The following is a 20930-nucleotide window of genomic DNA, read 5'->3' as shown; positions in this document are numbered from 1 at the left end:
TTTTCCGTATAACGAGGTGCTTCACCCCGCTCGCGTTCGCCGTTCAACTGTGTGAATTTTCCGATCGATTTCTTTCCGGGGCCGTATACATCCGCGCGAGACTGGAACGTCTCTTCTGCCCTTCTATTTTTTTCTCCTCGTCAAACGAGTACGATGCGCGTGAAAATATTAATACGTCCGTTCGATTGCTTCCACTCGATAAAATCACACGTGAGTGATAATTAATTTTTTTCGCTCGCGTAATATACACACTCGATATATGTATGTATTTTTATTACAAGATTCGAAAAACACCTATTTTTAAAAATAGTCTACAGTCTATATTGAAAATCCTTAATAAAACGTTAATCTTCTTATGAACCATCTGTGTAAGCAGGCTTTATGCTTATATAAAAGCTGTTTCAATTAAATTTATGCAAAAAATATACGAGAAGATTATGGAGCATAAAGCTTATATATGTATGTACAAAAGAGAATATAGATAAAAGAATATGATTCGTTTCCATTTGAATTACTTGAAAACTGCTGTATTTATCAATATACGTTTTCTCGACAAATAAATCATTTTAGTTATTAGTGCTACCGTAAAATTCTGCTTCATAGATTCACATTTTATGGATTTTAGATTAAACTGACATATTTTTAAATGCATGCATTCACGGAAACTCCGAAAAATATATTGTTAAATTTGAACGCAGAACACATTTTGCATTTCAATATCAGTGCGTTTTATTGAGTTGAAGCAAAATACCAAATCAATTTTTAATATGAGAATTCGCGATATGTTATAATAACAGCACAAACAGCAACAAACATTTGTAAAAACTGTATAATGTTGTTTTACATGCGTGCATGTTTATACATTGTGGAATATCTTGATGTACCGATTATAATTGCAATTAATTAAATGGGCTTTATACACACAGAACTCTTTAACCATAAAAAGTGTTTTAAAAATATAACAAATACAAGCAATTTTTTAGTATGCTTTATTTTATTTTTATGTAAAAGTGAAAAAATAAAAGAGATAGTAGTATCTATTATTTTGTTAAAATCTCTCTTTTTCTCTCATTTTGAAATTTGTCACCAAGAATGATGATAATAGTAAGTTAATTTATAATAATAAGTATATATGATTTATGGCATATGATGTCGATTGTACTTGGTACATAAATTACGATGCCATTACATTTTGTTACATTTTCAGCGGGAGATATAACATCTCCGCAAAGAGACAATGTGCAATTTGTCACCGTTTTGCACTCGGGCGTAATGAGAAATAAACGGAAGTCTCCGTGAATCGATCTCCTTCGTTAGACGCCACTCATTATTCTACGAGCGAATACTTGAATGAATAACATGCCGACTCGAAGAAATACTCCCGATTACTCTCGGGAGTATCATCGAAAGAATCGCGTTAATCATCGATTAACAGCGATCCATTCGTTCTGAGTACGCAACAGCTCAACGATGGTGACTCAACCAACGATGATTCGCTTTTCATCGTCGGCACCGGAAATGCAGAATGTTTCAGGTTCGTCACGGATGAATTCCTACTCTAAGTATCATATCCCCGACAGACTTTATTTGAAATCACGCGAAATCAAATATAATAAAATGTTAATAAAAAGATAAAACGCAATGTTGAGGAGATATATATGTATATTTATTGCTTTATTAATTGTATTCATTGTTATCATGTATATTATATATTTATTTATTTCTATTTTATGAAATGCTACAGATAAAATCTTTATTGAATTGTAAGTTTTCTAAATTTTACCTAACTCTATATATATTAAATTTCTGTTATATTCGGTTAACATCATTTATAAATATATATTTATATATGTTATATATAAATAAAATAGAATATAACAGAAATATAATAGATATACTTACTTTGGGAAATTTAAAATTTAATAAAGATTTTATTTATAACATTCCATAAAATATCAATAAAATAAAAAATATATATACATACGTCACGTACTGGAACAGTTGAGAGTACAGTAAGAAATCTAATGGCGAAAAGAGTTGGTTAGATAAAATAAAATCAAATCAAATCAAAGAAAATATACGCGCACAGTACTCTCAATACGCCGAAGTACCAAGCGGTCGTATCAAGGTCTTTTTGTCGGCACCTTCACGGACTGTCGAGCATTCCGAGAAGGACGAGAAAATAACGAACGCTAGCAAGACTTGGACGCGAGTTCGCAAAGCCAATGGTAAATAAAGTCGATGTGTTATCATAATATTTCATAGAGTTTTTACAAGACAAGGTTCTGAGAGCGTCTACATCTCTCGAGTCCTTTTATATCACAGCCAAAAATAAATAGAAAAATAGAAATCGTAAAAGAATAATAAAAATTATTAACCGTTTAAATTAGTTTTCATGCGCGATGCGGCATTCCGCAGTTCTATGAGGATTTGCAGTTAACTGCTTGTCCGAAATGATTTGTAACGGGAGGAACATGAAATCAGATTTACGATTTGGAGAAGAACAGTAATATACACGATCGCGCATCGGAAGGTTTAACGCAAGGAAATGCGCAGGCTTATATGCATCTCTCGCGTCGACGTACACACAAAGATTATACATCTCTATTCCATCTCCGCCACGAATGCGATTAACCACTTTCCCACCACGTTACATATAGCGCAAGCATTCTGACATTACTCATTTGCAGCTGGCAGCTTTTTCACGCAGCTGTGAACGCAATGCGCGCTTATACGAAAGCTTGGTTAGATTCAACTATCTCAGAGATTTACGTGCCAATGATATACGTTTATAATATAATTACATCAAGTCGCGTCACAATTTGGTCTTCCTATATATTCTTTCTTTTCTTACATCTCATCCTTTTCCCTCTAATATCAAATATATTATATTGTACAATATACGTATACGAAATAATTCTTATTTTATGTGATATTTTTGTGATATTTTCCCCAGCGAATAGTATTTAAGGGTAAAAAGAAATATGGAGATTTCGCGTTGGGATCGATTCAACGTTAAGATAAGCAGCCTCTAAATCGGAGCATTTTCGGAGGAACAACGTACGCGTTTGCCTCACATGATCGGAAAGAATAAATAAATCGTAAAGTAAATCCCCATAAATCCTTCGTACAGCCGCCATCGCATTTACATTCAACATACATCTATAAATTTTTATCGACTGCATTGACGAACTGGCGATTCTCTCCCCCGAGTCCAACAATGGACATAAATTCCACGGCGCCCTTTGTCAGGATACTTCCATTCTCGCTAGGGACCTCCTTTTTATACGCAAGAGCGATTATTTATACTTGTACCGAACTGCAACGGAACCGATCGCGACAATTCATCATTTAATAATCTTCGTTATCGGAAAGAAATATTCTCCGATTAAAATTTAATTTAAACGTTAATCGCGAGAGATGCGATTGCTCTATCGATTTCTCAAATGTTTTATAGTTAGAAAAATAATGAAATCTTATTAAAGTAATCGCGCTCGATTATCGATATAATGAATCTACTTTCGAGCAATTAAATCTTTGTACTGAAATCTTTTAAAGGCGATCCTTATTTGCATTGTGCAAAATTTTTCCTATACTTTGTGGCAGTCCGTACCTAGAGCTGTATGCTAATCATTAAGAATTGCGTATTTGAAGAATAGAAGTGAGCAACGACGATTGCTATCTTATTTACAATGAATAAGATACCGAGATGCACGCGTGGCAATTTACATAGTTGCGCTTGCACCTCAGAAAGGTCGTCGATACAAAGAAACTCGTGATTCACTTTGTCCTTCCCGGCGTAAACGTGGTGTGACTGTTACACTGTAATTTTCGCAATGGAATTTACAACGAAACGTTACTTTATAGAAGGAGAATTAGAATCAAATAATTTTAAGGTCGCTTCCAGATTTTACTCCATTTTCTGTCATGACAATAAATATTCCATCCTTGACGAAAAATGTGTCAAGAATAGTGACCAAATATATTTATAGTCTGATAGAAAATGAGAAAATGGTACACTGAAAAAAAATTTGTTAACTTGACTAAACTTTTCAACTAAATTACTATTTTGTTAGATTTAATATGTTATATTTAAATTAAATATTTTTATATAATCAATTAATAAAATAATATTTAGTTGAAAGCTTTAGTCAAGTTAACAAATTCTTTTCAGTATAAAATAACATGAAAAGAGCTAAATAAAATGTGGAGATAAAATGTTTATATATACGTAGCTTTAATCTACAATGCAGATCCCCGTTAAATTAAATACGTAATTCTTATCGTAGTCGCTTCACATTATACAATTTTCCCGATAAGTAGTCATATTTATTTATCGATTTTCAATATTAAAGATAAAAGGACTCGGCATGGTCCTTTGAATATTTATAAATATTACTGATATTTGCATGTTTATATATCCACAGTTATTAACGATATGACATCAAAAATTAGTCTCTTTTAAAAAATTCAAATCATATGTTATAAACAAAATCATGTAGCATTACAATTGACATAATTTCTCTGTCTGCATTAATGTAATTAAAGCATATATATGAAAAGCGATTTAAATTTTAAAATGGTTATATTTGATAATAAAGATTGTTTTAAATATTGAACATTAAAATTAAAATTATATATACTGTTTGTAATACAGCGATACAATATAGAATATTTATAAAAATATTTAAATTTTGAGGTAAGATTAAGTTCTCTGATATTTGCAAAAGAAATGATATTTGCAAATCTTTAAATATTTAAAGTGTATATGTATATAAGTGTATTTGACATATATATATATAAAACATAAAACATGTATTATACAGCAACCAGTTCATTATTAATTCAAATGCGACTTGCGAAGCTTGAGATCTCTTGGAATAGCATCGCGATATTAAACGAACAGAGAAATTCTGTCTGTGGTTACAGAATTCCCTGAAGAAATAAATGACACGGATCATCTTGCCCAAACAACGAATACATGTATTGCAAATGAAATTACACGCAATGACGTCAGTTACATCACGTAACCATGAAAATGCATTAATGTTGTAGCATGAACAAAACATGTCAAACAAATTATCAATCACATAAGAATGTGTCATATGTCGCGTATATCATCATCAATTGCACAAAAAATATATTTCTTAAATTACAAATCAATATTTCAATATTACTAAATTTATAAATGCAACATTGCTTGAGTATTTTCGCAAATCGTTGCACAATTGATTATATATATTTCTCAAATATTATTTTAATATTTATACGTTGATTTTATTATACCTTTTGCTAAATATATATTTATGTCGATATATGTATGTGACATATTTGAAATGTTGAAAATATAAACGGAAGTATACGATTATTTATAACAAAATGGAGAAAATTTCTTACCTTCATAGTCATTAAAATTTTACAATCAGCACAATTAGATATGTAAGCCGTAGATAAAAGGGAAATCATACATATTTGAAAATTGTATAATTGCGCGCCAAAAAAATCATGATTGTTGCCGCGTGAATTTGGCGCGAGTCACGTGGGTGTCATGGCTGCATACTTTTTAAGAAACCATATGAAATTAACACTTAGATATAAATTTTATTTTTAACATCGGAGAAAAACACTTATAAGCAAAGAAAACATTAAATGCCTTATGAATGAAACATAGAGTTCAATCGAATGACCTTGAAATAGTACATCGGAAAATACAAGCGCGGGATTATTTTCTCCCCAGCGTCAACTTTACGTCCCACGATATTCATGTTATTCATATTTCAATGATCCGATGCTTCGATTCTTCCCAAAATCGCGCCAAACAAAATGACAGATGACAGACAGTTAATCACAAACATCAGAACACGGTATCACTATGTACGATATTGCTATGTACGCGGCGAAGGACGACAGATATCGCCGTGGAAAACAAAAAGAAGCTAATGACACCCGCGTGCAAGTGCATAATAGCGGGACACACGTTTAATGAGAAATTCACGGTGCGACTTACCTTGACTGTCGGCGTACGCATCAGGAACAACGATCGCGAGCAGCAGCACCAAAAAGACCAGCACCAATTTGCACCGCACCGTCGCACCACCACTGCCACCGCTGCCGCCGCCGACGTCGGCGACGACGAGGCGTCGAGAATCACGCGCCATGTTCCTGAGACTCGCACACGTCTGGCTGGCACCAAAACGCCGTCGCGTTGGCCGTGACTCACGCGCACGTCATGACAACACGCTTCTCACGCACGCCTCTTTGCACGTTGGCTATATTGCGTCTGTCGTTCGCGCGTGCACATACCACACTCTCGTTACCGACCACCCAGCCCGACTGGCTCCATTCGCGCGGACCGTTGCGACAGCTCTGAAGTCGGCCGCGATCCCCCTCTCCTACCTTCAACATGTCGGCGAGACGAAGCGCCGCGGAAGTGGCCGAGCGCGCCCGACCGCGAGCGCGCTCGAATTTAAATGCGCGCGCAACAATTTACATTGCCGATGCTGTAATTTTTATTTATTATTTAAAAAAGGTTTTCAAAGTTTTACACATTAATGAGAAATAAAATTTTAATTAGCCCAATTCTTTGCTATTACGATTTTCCATTTATCTGCAAATCTGAAAACATTTTTAAATAAAGTTACATAATATTAAGTGTAAAATATAAATATACATTGTAAAAAAATTGAGCTTGTTGATAAAGTTTATACTTGTATGTATTTTGATGTGTGAAATAATTATATAATAAATATATTAATCATAAATCCATGCTGGAAAAATTATAAATTGTATATACATATGTTAATGTGTTAAGTAAGTAATAAATATATAAATCATAAAATTTTGCTCGTTAATAAATTTAGACATTATAGGCATTTGTTGTGTGAAATAAGTAAGAAATATATTAATCGATACAAGATTATTTTTTTGTGCGGTTATATATTTTTATGTCAATGCTTGCATTTGCATAAAGTTGTGCAATGAGCAATAATCTCTTCTAGTTTTATAATAATATATTTAAAGAAATTGTAAGGAAATTTTCAAATACAGCGGCAATAAATGGTTTCGATACAAGTATTGATCAAACTTTATGGACGGATGGTTTTGTTTGAATCCACAACTATAGCAAGTGAGCCTTCTTAAGTCAACTGGGGGAGAAGTGTTATTTGTTTCCTACGATGGAAAATGTGCGAAAAGAATTGACGAAAAAAATTGTAAACGAATGTAAAGTGAAAGAAACACCAGTAACTAAAGATTTGGCCTCATTTTTGGTAATTTAATAATCAAAGAAATATTCTAATAAAATTCACTTTGTCAAAGCAACAACAATAATTATAATTATTGTTTACGAAAATAATTCTAGCTTTCTCTGTACCAATTAAATCCAACATACCAAATAAAAGAAAACGATGTGGAGAACAATGCGAAAGTAATTCAAGCGATAGTAGAGAGGCTATGTGATCAAAACAAACCTTGTTTGATAACTTTGAAAAATCAGCTGTACTTCGCCAAGCATTATCATGACAGAGGTAAAGATTTTTGATTCGTTATTTTGACATTTTTATTTTATAAATTATTGTGTTGTGGTTTCATATTTTCTCCAGACGAAACTGTCAAAAAACATCGGTTACGACTACACCAAAAGACTGGACCTTTAGTTGCCGAAATTTGTGAGACTACTAAATTGAAAAGTGAAAAGGATACGGAAAAACTGTATCAAAAAATATTAGCAGTGATAACGCTGCTAAGCGGTCTTGGAAGTCCTACAGTCCCCTCGATTCTAAAGTATTTCAATCATACAACGATAATACATATATTTACATTATAATTTCATAAAAATTTTAAATTATATAAAGTCAAATAAAAAATCAATATTTTTTAATTTTTTTTGATTATAGAAAATTTCTTGTACCAATTATCACGAGTAAAAGTAAAGATTATTTTTATCTATAAACTGGAATCTGCATTTATAAAAAGTTGTGACAGATATTATATTTAAGAAATTATTAAATTAAATTAAATTAAATTAAATATATATATATTATTTTCAAATCCTTATAAAATTTACAATAAAAAATTAGAAAAATTACGCCTAATCACAAAACGTATTTTACATCTTAGAGAGGTTTCGGTGGCGTTGCAGAGTGTCTTTCAACCTTCTGAACTAGCTCACTATGTGACTTTATCGAAACGGGAAAAAGAAGAACAACTAATGGAGTTAATGTGCATAGTCGCTGGAATCCGTTTGTTTAATAGAGATTGTCAACGCGGCGGCGAGGGAATCGACGATCGTAAGAGCTCAAGATAACTTTAAACTCAAACGATATTAAAAGAGACAAAATATACACACTCTTTTGCCGCGAGCGATTATAATAATAATTGCTTTTAGTACCTAGCATCCTACAAGAGGCTTTAACGAAAACCCGTAATTCTGTCCTCGAGCTATTAGAACCACTAATGGCCAAGGTGTACAAATTTACGGCTATCGTAGAAAACACGATTACGAGCACATTGAACGACACTTCGTACGCTTGCAGTTCGAAAGAAGCGGTGTCTGATCTTGAAGAACAAATTGAGTGGGCTATCGAGATGCTAACATCTAGTCGTCAGCAAGAGATTTACATTCGGTGCATTTTGAAAGACACCACGTAATATGTAACATACTTAATATGCATTTGATATAATTCTAAATATGGTCTCGTTGTAGAAAGCTGTTGGGCGATGTGGAGCGCAGTGAGAACGCAGTAAAGACTCTGATGGACCGTCTTCAGACACGACTCTTTAAACTGCACAATACTGTTCGATACAGAACGGCTATTCCTACTGCTCAAGTCTACGTAAATACGACTTCTTTGTTACCTAAAAATTAAAAAAATATAATTAATTAAAATATTATAATTGATGTACAGCATAATTATTTTGCATTCAGATATTTATTATTTTTTTCCTAAAATTGAAACATTTATAGAATCTTTCCAATTTCGAAACTTGTTTTCATAAAAATATTATAGTCGTTCCACATAAATAGTCTTTTATTCGCGTATTTTTTTTATTAGTAGAATTTTTATGTGATAAAATATATAATGCATCTTTGGAATTATAAAAAGATTAAAAAATAAAAATTACAAACATTAAAAAATCTGCCTTTATCAGATAAAATGTTTGTCAAATCATGTAATTATATTATGATTAATGTGTAATCTGCCTATTAGCCACAATTCATTGATCTAGCGGATATATGGATGGGTTTGCAAGATGAAGTAATCATTTTGAGCAGTATTAACAACTTCCTTTGGGAATTACAGAATCTGAGTAACAAGGTATCAAAAAATACATTCATTTCTGATATTGATTTTAACATATTTTGATTTTAACATATTTTTGAAATATTTATTCAGAATAATATATTTATGTCACAGACTGTAAATGACTATCAAACAAAGCTGGATAACATAGCTCAAAATATAGATGTTCTGACTGATGCTGAAAGATTGGAACGTTCTATGGGCAATTTAATAAGTATTCACGATTCTTTGAATTAACACAAATTTACAGATGAATATGTTTATCAATTTTATTTCAATAGTATAAATATTTCCCTTTTTTCAGCGGAGTGTGGAGAGTGTTTAATATATTACCCAAACGTTATAAAGGACTTTGAGAAAATTAATTTAGAGGTAACTAGAATAAAATAGTATTTATATATACATATGTGTGTTTATGTGCGATTTTGAGAAATAAAATGCTTGTGTACATATATGTTAAAAGTATTACGCGGTTTTACTCCAAGAATTGTATTAAATAAATTGTCAAATAATTAATCAAAAATATCAGTTTCTAGGATTTTGTGCATGGACATTTGCCACGGTTAAAGGAGCTTTATTACCGGGAAATCCGAACAACGGTGTGGCAAAATGGCGAGGAAAATTTTACGCTTTTAAATCGCCCGAAGTAGCAGCTGAATTTGGAAAAAATCCCGACAGGTACCTTTATTTGTAAATAAAAACTATCCGCAGATTTTTCAGTGCCAATTGTTAATAGGTACGTTTACGAGGCACTCAATTTTGTTCGCAATCATCCGGAATATATCCATCTATTCCAATTGCACGAAGAAATTAAAGCTATGCAAAATCAAGAAGAGTGAGTTGATGATCGTATAATCTTACTTTGTCTCGTGCATTTATTTGGAAATAAAAAAATATTTTTTACAAGATTGACAGAGAAAGGATTACAATTAAAAGTTCGTCATAATCAGAAGATTCAAACGGACGTTCACATACTTCCGCCTTACATTGATAAAGATTATACTTCCAACGTTTGGGAGTTGAAACGAAGAGCATTGCGTTTGGTGAGTCGATTTTTATTCGACGAAAACATAATTGATCAATGAAATATATTTTTATATGTTTCACAAACACATACTCTCTACTATTAATAATTTTAATGATATCCCACATTTTAATTAACTAATATGTAATTTTTAATATTTCAATACATTATTTCTTGCAAAGTGTCATGATATATTGAGATGTATATGTTATATATATGCAATATATATGTGTTTGTAGGACATACCTTACTTTGTTTTCTTGTTATGTAGATGAAAAATGTTGATTTCACACATGATAATTTCTCAGGCAAATATAAGTCGATGTGTTACTCGTAGTACGCAGACATTCAACTCGCACTTTCGATATGGTGTTTACGTACAAGCGACTCCGCCTCAGGATAAGGAAGTTCAAACCAGAAGAGATAACTATACAAATACAAAGAATCTTAAAACATTTATATTTGGCTTGCGAGGCAGGCGGGATGATAATCAACATGTTCTGTCGTTTTTAGAAGAGGAGCTTGAACACTTATAAAATTTAAGTCAATTTTTTTAGATAATTATAATAAATATTTCTATCAATGACTCGTAAGGTATATGCATTAATCAGAGAACAAAAAATATAATATTAATAAAAAAAAAAAAAATAGATTTTAACAGAGAGAAGCCACATAATAGTATCGTAAATAATCAATAATACATGTGATTATATTGATTTAGATTTAGAACATTAAAGGATATGTATCGGATCATGATCAGAGGAATGCCAGGAAATAATTGAAATAAATTACACGCGATTTAAAAAAAATGAAAGCAATACTCTTTTTAATGACACTTCCAAATACATTTCACGGAACATTACAGCTTAAACCATTTTTTTTCTTTTTAGGAAACATAAAATTAGCATTATAATTTATCATTCCGTGCGCACATCATCATTTTCCTTGCATATGCTTTCGTTATCGCAAACTGTATGAATTCATTCGTGTGGCTTTTCTCGTGATTTAGGCCAGCTTTCTTTAATTTATATTCAAAATACACGAATTTTACACATGTCAAAAGCTCGAACAGACGTATGCGGTTAAGACTTCGCACCTCGCTCCGTGAGCCCATTTTACTTCCTACATTTCAACATTGCGCCAGAGACCACTGCGCGCACTGTGACTTTAATGTGCTTATATCATACTTTTCAATGAATATATTGTTTTATCATTAGATCTTAAATGTTAGATTTTCAATTTTTACACCAAGAAACCTATATTACGACAATAATTAGTAATTACACGATAATACAATTAAACTTTGCTTACATTTTCATGTGTTTAATGTAGCTATTATACAGAAGAGGTACAGGATGATTTTCCGCATAGCTTCTCTCTTTGTTTTTCCGCATTTCTTTTAAACGTCCCACACTTTTTTTCCCATTTTGGAAGTGAAGTCTATCAATTTGTTACGTCCAATATTTCCAAGAAGCATTTTATTTAAAAGAGTAATAAAACAAAATAGACAGAAATACCATGTCCCTAACAACACACACGTTCGAAAGATGTTTAAAGGACATTCAGAGAAACATTGGATGAATGTTCATCTGGATGTCTTCTGAATGTCTTTCGAATATGTGTGCTGTTAGGGGTAGTAATTTCACACCGAAGGATAACCAAGATACTTGATAATAGAAAAAAAGAGAAATTTTTCAAATATACTGAAAGCAATTGTGCCACAACTTGATAAATGTGTCAGTTAAAATAAAATTTCTCAAAAAAAATTATTTTCAAATTTAAATGTACATTGCTAAATTCTTCATTTAAATGTCATTGTTATAATGGTGCGTCGTGTTACCGCGTTTGGAGTAAGATATTGTTATTAATCACGATCATACAAATGATATAACATTTATTTTGAATTAGATGACTTAAAACCAGCTTATTGACTATTGGCCACTGTAATGTCATTTTCATTTCGAAATCATCTGAACGTCCATGGTAATAATTGTCCCAATGTTATAATCATAGGAAAACACTGGCAATTATACTCGTTACATATTATCAAATATTATTCCTAACATTTGTTGGAAGTCACATCTATGATGCCTATAGAATCAAAGTATGATATTGTAATAACCAATGGGACAAAATAATTACGATGGACGGCAGAGTACGTCGGAATGGTGTAAACATGGTCTAAAGTCTTAAGTCGCAAGAAATACGTTTGTGTTTCATGTATATATATATGTATATATATATGTATCGTGAGAAAGATGGAGAGGTGCACGAGACGCACCTTGGAATATGTTATATATGTATATAACTTGTCGGAGATCGGGATTGAAATATGATTTAATCTACAAAGTGATTTTTGAGATATTTCATCATTCCAAAAGTTCTGAAACGCTTTACGCCGATTACCTTCATTAATTCTTCATCGCAAATTGCAAATTGTTTATTCTTAGGATCCTGTAAAAATTATTTTATTGACAACATGTGACACTTTTTATAAATATATCTGACATATATGGCTAGTATTTGACTTTTAATATATGACCAAATAAAAAATGTTGCATAAGTATAAAATGATTAAATGAAAAGTCTTAGATAAAAGATTATACTTACATAAAGATTCCTTTCTTTGATGATGCTCCATACTTTCTTCACGACTTCATGTCGAGCCATTTGTTCTGCGCCCACAACAGCGGCAAGTTCTGGTGATAGTGTGATAGCGCGTGTGTAACCACCTCCCTTGCCTTTACTACCACCACCACCTTTCTTTGCTGCGCTTCCTGGAGCCTTTTTATTTTTACCCCAGTCCTCGTCACTATCACTGTCACTCCCCTTCTTTTTTCCCTTCTTTCCAGGCTTACCTGCAAAAAATTTATGTTGTTAATTTCTTAATACATGATTTATAGAATAACTTAATAATAATATATCTTACTTTTTTTGGGTGTGACTTTAGGTTTCTTTGGACTATACTCCTCGTCACTGGCATCGTCATCGCTAGCGCTTTCTTCATCATCGGAAGAACCCTTCTTACGTTTATTCGGAGCCTTTTTAGCAGGATTTCGTTTGGCTGGTTTCTTTTCTTCCTCTTCCTCTTCCTCTTCGGATCCTTCTTCCTCTTCCTCCTCACCATCTTCGGATTCTTCGCTAGCAGCCTTTTTTTTCTTTTTACCTCCATCTTGTTTTTCTTGAAGACATTCCATAACTAAATCATCGACCTCTTTCTTTCTATATAAAAAAAAGAAAAAATTTTGTAAATATATGTAATTAATTATCAATATTTACAATAAAATGTAAGTTAAATGCATGTCAGAGGAGGAACGAGGTGGTAACTTGTACTATTTATTATTTCAGCTCCACTCAGAAATCCTCATTTTTTTTCTTGGACATCAAGAGACTCTCTTCTGCACTAGTTTACAGTGCACAAGTGCCTATTATATGTCCGCTTGAATTTTTTATTCATTTTTACAAAAATAACCCAAGTTAAATTAAATACTACATTATATAAATTGTCATAATAATGATTTCATTAAAATCTATAATGTATATGATAAATTATTAAGTTAAATTTAATAAAGATACAATTATCTTTTTTGCTTAAAAATACATATCTCATTATAAATATATTGTTTTAAAATATATAAAAAAAATTAAGTATTTTAGAGTAATTTTTTACATAGTTGTTAGTTTTCATATCTTAACTATGTTTTATTAACGTATAATTATAATTTAAGTTGGATTCAGACTGACGATACTATAGAATATGTGATATATAAAAAATGTTCTTTTATAATATAAACGTATTTGTACACATACAATTACATTAACCTTGTGCGCATATATTATATATAAAATATAATGACTTACAATTAGGTTGAGAGAAAATAGGTTTTATGGATCATTACAAAATATAAGCAAAAATATTTTTTTGCAATCATATATATGTTTCTCATCTCATTGCTTACCTTTCTAAGAGATCAATATCAAGTTTCTCCTCGATTTGTTGCCTCACTTTTTTAGCAGACATTGTAGTAAGATCAGCATCCTTGAGGATAGCTAAACAAAATTAATAAACACATTCTATCAATATATGCATCAAAAGATTATATTTCCTAAAAAAAATTATAAAGAAAAAATTGTCCACAAATAAAATTAGAAGTTTTCAACTCTCATAATTCTTCATTTATAAAGGAAGGAGAAAACGTGGAAAAATAAAAAAAAAATAGATGTAAATTTATTTTTCTTCCAATATAGGTGCATGAAAAAGAAATAAGGAAGATGGGATAAGAGTACGTCGAGAATACGTCGCCATTCATTCTCTCCGCGCGCGCATACACTCTCTCTCTCTCTCTCGCGCGCGCGCGCGTGTGTTCGTGATCTGGGGTAGTATGGTTTCCCGCGTCGGGGGATCTAGTAAATATCGAGCGCAAATGGCCGCCGTGGCGCGCGCGGTGCCGGTCACCGCCGATCGGAGCGGCGCGAGAGACTGACAAAAAGATATCTGGAAGTACGTGACGTGGCGACGATGCGACGCGTGGAACGGGACGCGGAGGGATTTTTCTCCGCGGATGGCGCATTAATTCCGGAAAAGATCGAAAATCGCGAGAAGAGGAGGGAAGGGAAGAGAGAGAACGAGAGAGGAAGAGAAGGAGAGAGAGAGAGATATATATAAGAGGGAGCGAACGCGCGCGCGCGCATTCGGTCGATTCGCGGCGCTCTCTCACCGAAAATCTCGAATGAAAAAAATACGCGCGCGTCAGTAGTAACGCGCGCGCGCGCGCGTTACATCGTCGGCTTGTAACGGGCGAGTCGTAATGGCGAGAGGCAGCGCGCTTTGCACCGCGGCGGGAAAAGATAGTAAACTAACAAATATCTCGAGAGGGCAGAGGAGTCAGGCGACTTTGTGTGCGTATGCATGATGAATATATATATATATATGTATGTATATATGTATGTATATATGTATGTGTGTGTGTGCGTGCATGTATGTATGTGTGTGTGTGTGTGTGGTGGCGGTTATAACCAATGACTATCCAATCGGTGATACGCGAGAGGCGCGCAAAGGAGGGAAAAAGGGCAACGCGCGCGCGCTCGGTTCTGATCGACGAACGGAGCGTATCTTTCTCGAAGGAGATTCGCGTAGGAATATATGCGTATTTTTTTTTTATCTGCACGTTACGACGCAAAAATCCGTCGTGACGCGACGCCGACACACGCGAGGACGGAGAGAGAGAGAGAGGGAGAGAGAGAGACCGAGATGCGGAAAAACCTGCGAGGGAGAGAGAAAAAGAGCGAACGAGAGAACACGAATGCGAGATAGGCGCGCGCCACCACACACACTTCTCGAGACGCGTCATACGGCGGGGCCGAGAAAGCGATCTTTTTATAGCGAACGACGAAAAATCGGACTTTTCGCCTGGGCACCGAAGTGGCTCGTCCGAAAATCACGGGCGGATTACACGGGCCGGATATTCGGCCGACGCCGTCGTTACTTCGATACGTAGGTGACGAAATACGGCGGATCGCGGTTGTAATGGCCGGCGTGGGGCACGCCACTCGGGCACATACGTGCACGCTAAAGACGTCACGTCGCAAGAGCAAAGAGCCCGATTTCGCCCGTATTCCCGATGCCGCGGCCGCGCGCAACCCGCGCCCACGTTATTCCGTAGCTCGATTCCGATCGAATCCGACCCCATAATCCCCTACATCGCGTGATATCGCCACTTACCGGTGATCTCCTTACGTAGCTCGTCCTTCGAGATATCGGCCATGGTTGATGCTACTCGCTGTGCGTGCTGCTGCCAACTGAGCCTATGCCGGCTGCGGACTCCCGTAGCGTCCGTTGGTACAGTCCCCACTCGCACCGCTTCGATACCCGCGCGCCGAACTCGCCTACGATCGCGAATAACTCGCGAACGAACGTGCGAAAACGAATACTATATACACCAAATCGTGTTAGTTTTTTACGCCCGACAAGTTTCTCATGACGCCCCACGCGTAATTCGGCGATCGGAGTGTGCCACGTCGGTCCTCGCGTCGACTCGACGCCGCGCGCTTTTGGATCGTACTGTACGTCAAGCGGCCGCTCGTGGCCGCCGGTGGCGTCCACAGTACAGTCTGCGCGCGTCGCTCCAAGGCGGCGCTTCCGGAAAAATCACCTTCGCCGTGCGATAACTTCGCACCGCTGGCATGAATACGGATACTATATACACCGAAGCGGGTCAACTTTTTTTTCTCTACAAATTTCTCATCACGCCCCTGGCGCAATATTGCGATTTAACACCGCGATTAGACACTTTCCGACGAGAGCCCGCCCGACTTTTTGTTCCGGACTGTACGAGCGGTAAGCATACTCTGAGTTTCGTTGCGTCGACCGCCTAGTCGCGTCATATGACAATCAGTGTCTGTATATGTTCAAGAGATATATCGTTGAAAAAAGGGGTAACGGACGTGCACGAAGCTGACGATCACGTCGACGTTCAAGTAGAAGCATTCGCTTAGCTGCCAAATGCAGCCGCTCCATTAATTTTGTTATTATTTTTATTGAATTTTGTCTCTCCTGACGTTTGACGTGTACCTTTAAAAGAAAAGTATACATATACACGTATGTATATATGTATAAGACGTGAAGCAGCATATTTCTCGAGGTATGATTTTGTCGCGCGACATCTATACGCTCGCGCATCCCACGTATTTCTAACTAGAAAATAAATAATAAATACAAATCATCTTATCCTCCAAGTCCTAGAAGACGCATAATCATGACCACTTAGCATATATTTATCAATCGAACAAGGCATCATCTTTACGAAATATATGATGGAATATATAATTATTGTAAGTCTTCTGTCAAAAATCAATATTGCTTGGTACAATATTTACAGTGACACACACCGAATCTTTTATTTCTAAAATACGCATTTAGCAATAATTTATTATAATATGGAGAATGTGATAAGAATCTTTTCTACGTACAATTTTTTTTCATGAGATAACATATGGTAAACCGTGTCCATAAACATTTTTTTATCGTGCTAACGTTTGTCGGTATTGTAGAAATTTATAGTCGTACATTTTCTGTTTCACCACCAGATGTCGTCCACATGCACTTTGCGCCACTGTGCACTACAGACTCGCACAATTGAAAATGTCGGCGAACGGTTTCAAACGCGGGACTGCTTTACATCGATATTGTTGTTTAGTTGTGTACGTATCATAATCATTCTTACATAAAACACATAACATACCGAGAAATCGTTGACGAGTTGATGGTTACATGATATAGATTACCTTGTAATCATAATTGGCCGTGGAAACACGCAATAACCGACTTGTCGATGCGCATTATTGCGTTTAATCTTTTCGATACGGCAGCTTTTCTAATATATTTGTTTTGATTGCAGAATAAACATGTTCAGCCGCAATATATTCGCGAGGAACATCAAGAAGCAACGTTATCTTTTTGATAATATTGTATAAAGAAAAAAAGAGAAAGAGAGAGAGAGAGAAATTATTGCGCTTTTATCCTGGTATTTATTATCATACTACTTTATATCGGGGTTGGGTAATAACTGGTTAATTAGTTTAAAGTTAAAAAAAAGTTGAAAAATTAATAACTTTTAACTTAGCTTAGTTAATTCAAAATGTATTAATTTTTAACTTCAACTAGTTATTTTTGACCTTTAACTTATTAACTTTTTTCCCAAGTTAAATTTTTGATCTCTGAATACCATTATTGTTTTTTTATAAGTTATAAACGTGTTATTTTAAAATTAAAGTATCATTAATTTTTATGTTCATTTATCATCAATTGTAATTACAAAAAATTTTTATTTTTATATAAAAATCAATATTTCTTTGTTATTTGTTATTATATATTTTCAAAGAATTAAACAAAATTCTAATTTAAAATTTAATGTAAATAATATTTTTAAAAATTAATTTTTGATTTAACGTCAGTTAATTTAGTCTTAACTTAACTTTAACTGTGTTAATTTTTTGTTTATTAAACCTTTAACTTAACTACATTAATTTTATAAGCAACTAATTTTAACTTAACTTAGTTTTAAAAAATTATTAACTTACCCAACTCTACTTTATATGTATTACTCTGTTTACTCTTGTTCATATATGACAAAATTATAATTAAATCATTAAAACATTTTTGAATGATATTTATTCATGGATTTTAACTTGACAAATATTTGTATCAAAGTATCAATTTTTAATTTGAACCTACAGAGTATTTTACCGACATTATATGCATAATTTTTAATGTCGGTATTTTCTGTTTCACGCCAGATGTCGCCAGCGTACGCTCAACAAACGCTTGTTAGAATTTCAAGTTTTTCAAGTGTCGGATGTGCGGTGTGTGGGACTTATAGTTCTTGTATTATTATTGCTATTTGGTTGTACCATGACCTCCTTTTACGCGGCGCATGCAACCGTATACTAACCGGCTGTGAAAACATCGACCCGAAATGCAGCGTCAACGACTTCTTCGTAAGTACTTAATGCGCATTTGAGTTTAACCTTTTCGGTAGAGCGGCATCTTGCCGTGCCATTATCCGATGATCCAGTGTGTTTATTGCAAACTCGAAACAAACATGCTCGACCATCGCATTATAAATGCTAAGCGAAAAATATCCCTCGTATCGAGAAAATTTAATGTTTGATTTAAGAATCAATGCTGTCTTTCTGAGAATATATTATATAAATGAAAAAATACACACGCACACGCGCATATACAGAAAGAGAGAAACAATTACGATATTGCATTGTATTTATCATTTATCATCATTTATTTAAATATAGACATTATATATTATAACGAGAAATATTATTATGTTATCGTTATATGCATGAGATACAAAACTTGAGTGAAATTTTAAATATAAATATTAATTCGCAAATATATCGTGTAATGTCTTTTTGTAAGTCTAAGTAAATAAGGCTTTTATTTGTCGAATAATCTATCTAATGGATATTATTTTAATGTCAGTAAAGTTTAATGTTTTGCAAATCAAATCGGCATAAATGTAACGAGATCGAAAATTTGCGCCCTTTTCCTCGATGTATATTGTCGATGTAATGCCGCTTCCTTTTACAGGTATATGTATATGTGCAAGTGGCAGCTCGAGAGCTCGCGAGATGGATCAACGCGCATAAGTCCATGTGTGAGTGGCTAAATTCGACGTGCATTGGTTCTCGAGCTGCCGAATGCATACATATATTGTCGGACCCGCGTATGTATAATATATATACATATACATGTATATGTACATATATGTGTGCATGTGCACGCGCGTTATATGCATACATGTATGCAGTTACAGCGCGTCAGTGTCCGACACGTCTCGTCACGTGTACGTGTCAAAATCAATATTTGGCGTCACTAGGTTATGATAACGCCGCGGTGTGTCGCGGCTCGTGTGTGTGTGTGTGTGTGTGTGCGTGCGTGTGCACGCGTTAACATCGAGCGGTGCCGGATTTCGCGGAATTTGCGCGTCGCCCTTGCAACGGACGGTGTAAACAATGCGCGCGCTCCGAAACTTTTCCTATTTTCGTACGAGGACCGCCGCCACGTTACGTCGCATTTATAATGGACATTTTTGAATTGTCAGAAATTGTAGGCACACATATATATGACGCGATATCTCTCGTCGTCACGGAGTTAAGGCACGATAGCGAAGTGGCTTCCGACATTTGTCATCAATGTTTCCAAAACTTTTTGCTGCTTGCCGAATCTCTCGATCGGGTTTTTTTTTGTCAACGATTGTTGCCAACGAGAACAGCAAAAAACGCGCACTCTCTCGAGGCTGTTAATTCTAATTTCGATAATTTGATCAGGCAATTAAATGCGCCGTTGCGTATAATAATTGAAGAGTTGGTTGAGAGAAGTAAATAATGTTTTCTATTAATTGAAAAATTATGGAAGAACCAGAGAAACTCTATATACGTGCACGAAAGCTCTTAAAATTTTATTAAACGTGCTTTTGATATTATTAAAAACAGCACCATACACACACACACGCGCGCGCACTCATACATAGAGCCGATAAAATGTTATGAGAAAGATATGTCTGCATGAGAAAGATACATCCAAAAATACATGTAATTTCGCGATTTATTTGTTAATACGTTGTTCATATTCCCGTGATGTAATAATCTCGATGAACATTATATATATTTTTGTTACAGTGGATCTATTAAAATCGTAATTTCCACGTTGGAACGCATACGTAGCACGGATATCTCTTCTCATTCAAGGGAACTAGGCAAGTTCACGGTCGCTATTTTCGGCAGAGAGAGCAGAGTAGGATCGAAGCGGTGGCGAAAGTAGAGAGAAGCCGGGAGGAGTCAGCCGCAGCGAAGTAAAGGTAAGGTAAAATATAGAACTGCCACCTGTTCGACTGTACTGCTAGCGCATTGTGCCGCGGGCTTTTTCTACTATGAACTGAAAGATTATCATATCAAACCGAGTTTCACGTCTATACCCCGACTCTTCGTGAAACTTAATTGTTGCAAGAAATTATATGAGAATGTTTTAACAATATTAATTATACGCGTCCGTGTTGAGTTCAACGTTGCTGTTGCAACGTGCACTGTTG

The 20930-nt window shown here is 34.6% G+C and overlaps 3 protein-coding genes and 1 long non-coding RNA gene across 4 annotated transcripts in view; 2 read left to right on the top strand and 2 right to left on the bottom strand.

The window, feature by feature from the left end:
- Positions 1–6441, bottom strand: part of Meltrin (disintegrin and metalloproteinase domain-containing protein meltrin) — an 82434-nt gene extending 75993 nt beyond the window's left edge. Inside the window, 1 exon segment of the mRNA XM_029316453.2 lies at positions 6008–6441. Within this exon segment, the coding sequence (XP_029172286.1) occupies positions 6008–6158 (151 nt within the window). The 5' untranslated portion in view covers positions 6159–6441.
- A 543-nt stretch (positions 6442–6984) lies between these two features.
- LOC114941473 (cilia- and flagella-associated protein 206) lies at positions 6985–12692 on the top strand. The gene is made up of 13 exons (XM_085487229.1): positions 6985–7268; positions 7361–7526; positions 7602–7782; positions 8119–8288; positions 8387–8624; positions 8705–8834; positions 9210–9317; positions 9417–9516; positions 9607–9674; positions 9832–9984; positions 10043–10137; positions 10210–10345; positions 10635–12692. The coding sequence occupies exons 1-13, from the start codon at positions 7176–7178 to the stop codon at positions 10860–10862; spliced, it is 1866 nt and encodes a 621-aa protein (XP_085343355.1). The 5' UTR covers positions 6985–7175; the 3' UTR covers positions 10863–12692.
- Non2 (upstream activation factor subunit spp27 homolog Non2) lies at positions 11125–16138 on the bottom strand. The gene is made up of 5 exons (XM_085487231.1): positions 16049–16138; positions 14286–14376; positions 13256–13548; positions 12937–13184; positions 11125–12780 (listed from the first exon to the last, which is right to left on the bottom strand). The coding sequence occupies exons 1-5, from the start codon at positions 16089–16091 to the stop codon at positions 12664–12666; spliced, it is 792 nt and encodes a 263-aa protein (XP_085343357.1). The 5' UTR covers positions 16092–16138; the 3' UTR covers positions 11125–12663.
- A 310-nt stretch (positions 16139–16448) lies between these two features.
- Positions 16449–17890, top strand: LOC146721264 (uncharacterized). The gene is made up of 3 exons (XR_014925742.1): positions 16449–16663; positions 17413–17526; positions 17724–17890. It is a non-coding gene; the product is annotated as an uncharacterized LOC146721264 (long non-coding RNA).
- Positions 17891–20930: the final 3040 nt, after the last annotated feature.

Source organism: Nylanderia fulva, unplaced genomic scaffold (assembly GCF_048542155.1).
Source record: "Nylanderia fulva isolate GAGA-0341 unplaced genomic scaffold, ASM4854215v1 Scaffold51, whole genome shotgun sequence".
In the NCBI taxonomy this organism is placed as follows: domain Eukaryota; kingdom Metazoa; phylum Arthropoda; class Insecta; order Hymenoptera; family Formicidae; genus Nylanderia; species Nylanderia fulva.
The sequence above is the reverse complement of the archived record's forward strand: the minus strand, read 5'-3'. Positions and strand labels throughout refer to the sequence as shown.

What these genes read in the sequence shown, in the direction of transcription:
- LOC114941473 (XM_085487229.1), top strand. Translation starts at nt 7,176, where the DNA reads ATGGAAAATGTGCGAAAAGAATTGACGAAAAAAATTGTAAACGAATGT. An exon ending in CAGCAAGAGATTTACATTCG is followed by an intron (nt 8,625 to 8,704) that starts GTGCATTTTGAA and finishes GTCTCGTTGTAG; the next exon opens with AAAGCTGTTGGGCGATGTGG. An exon ending in TTGAGAAAATTAATTTAGAG is followed by an intron (nt 9,675 to 9,831) that starts GTAACTAGAATA and finishes CAAAAATATCAG; the next exon opens with TTTCTAGGATTTTGTGCATG.
- Non2 (XM_085487231.1), bottom strand. Translation starts at nt 16,091, where the DNA reads ATGGCCGATATCTCGAAGGACGAGCTACGTAAGGAGATCACCG. An exon ending in GCTACGTAAGGAGATCACCG is followed by an intron (nt 14,377 to 16,048) that starts GTAAGTGGCGAT and finishes AATTTTGTTTAG; the next exon opens with CTATCCTCAAGGATGCTGAT. An exon ending in TCAAAGAAAGGAATCTTTAT is followed by an intron (nt 12,781 to 12,936) that starts GTAAGTATAATC and finishes TAATTTTTACAG; the next exon opens with GATCCTAAGAATAAACAATT.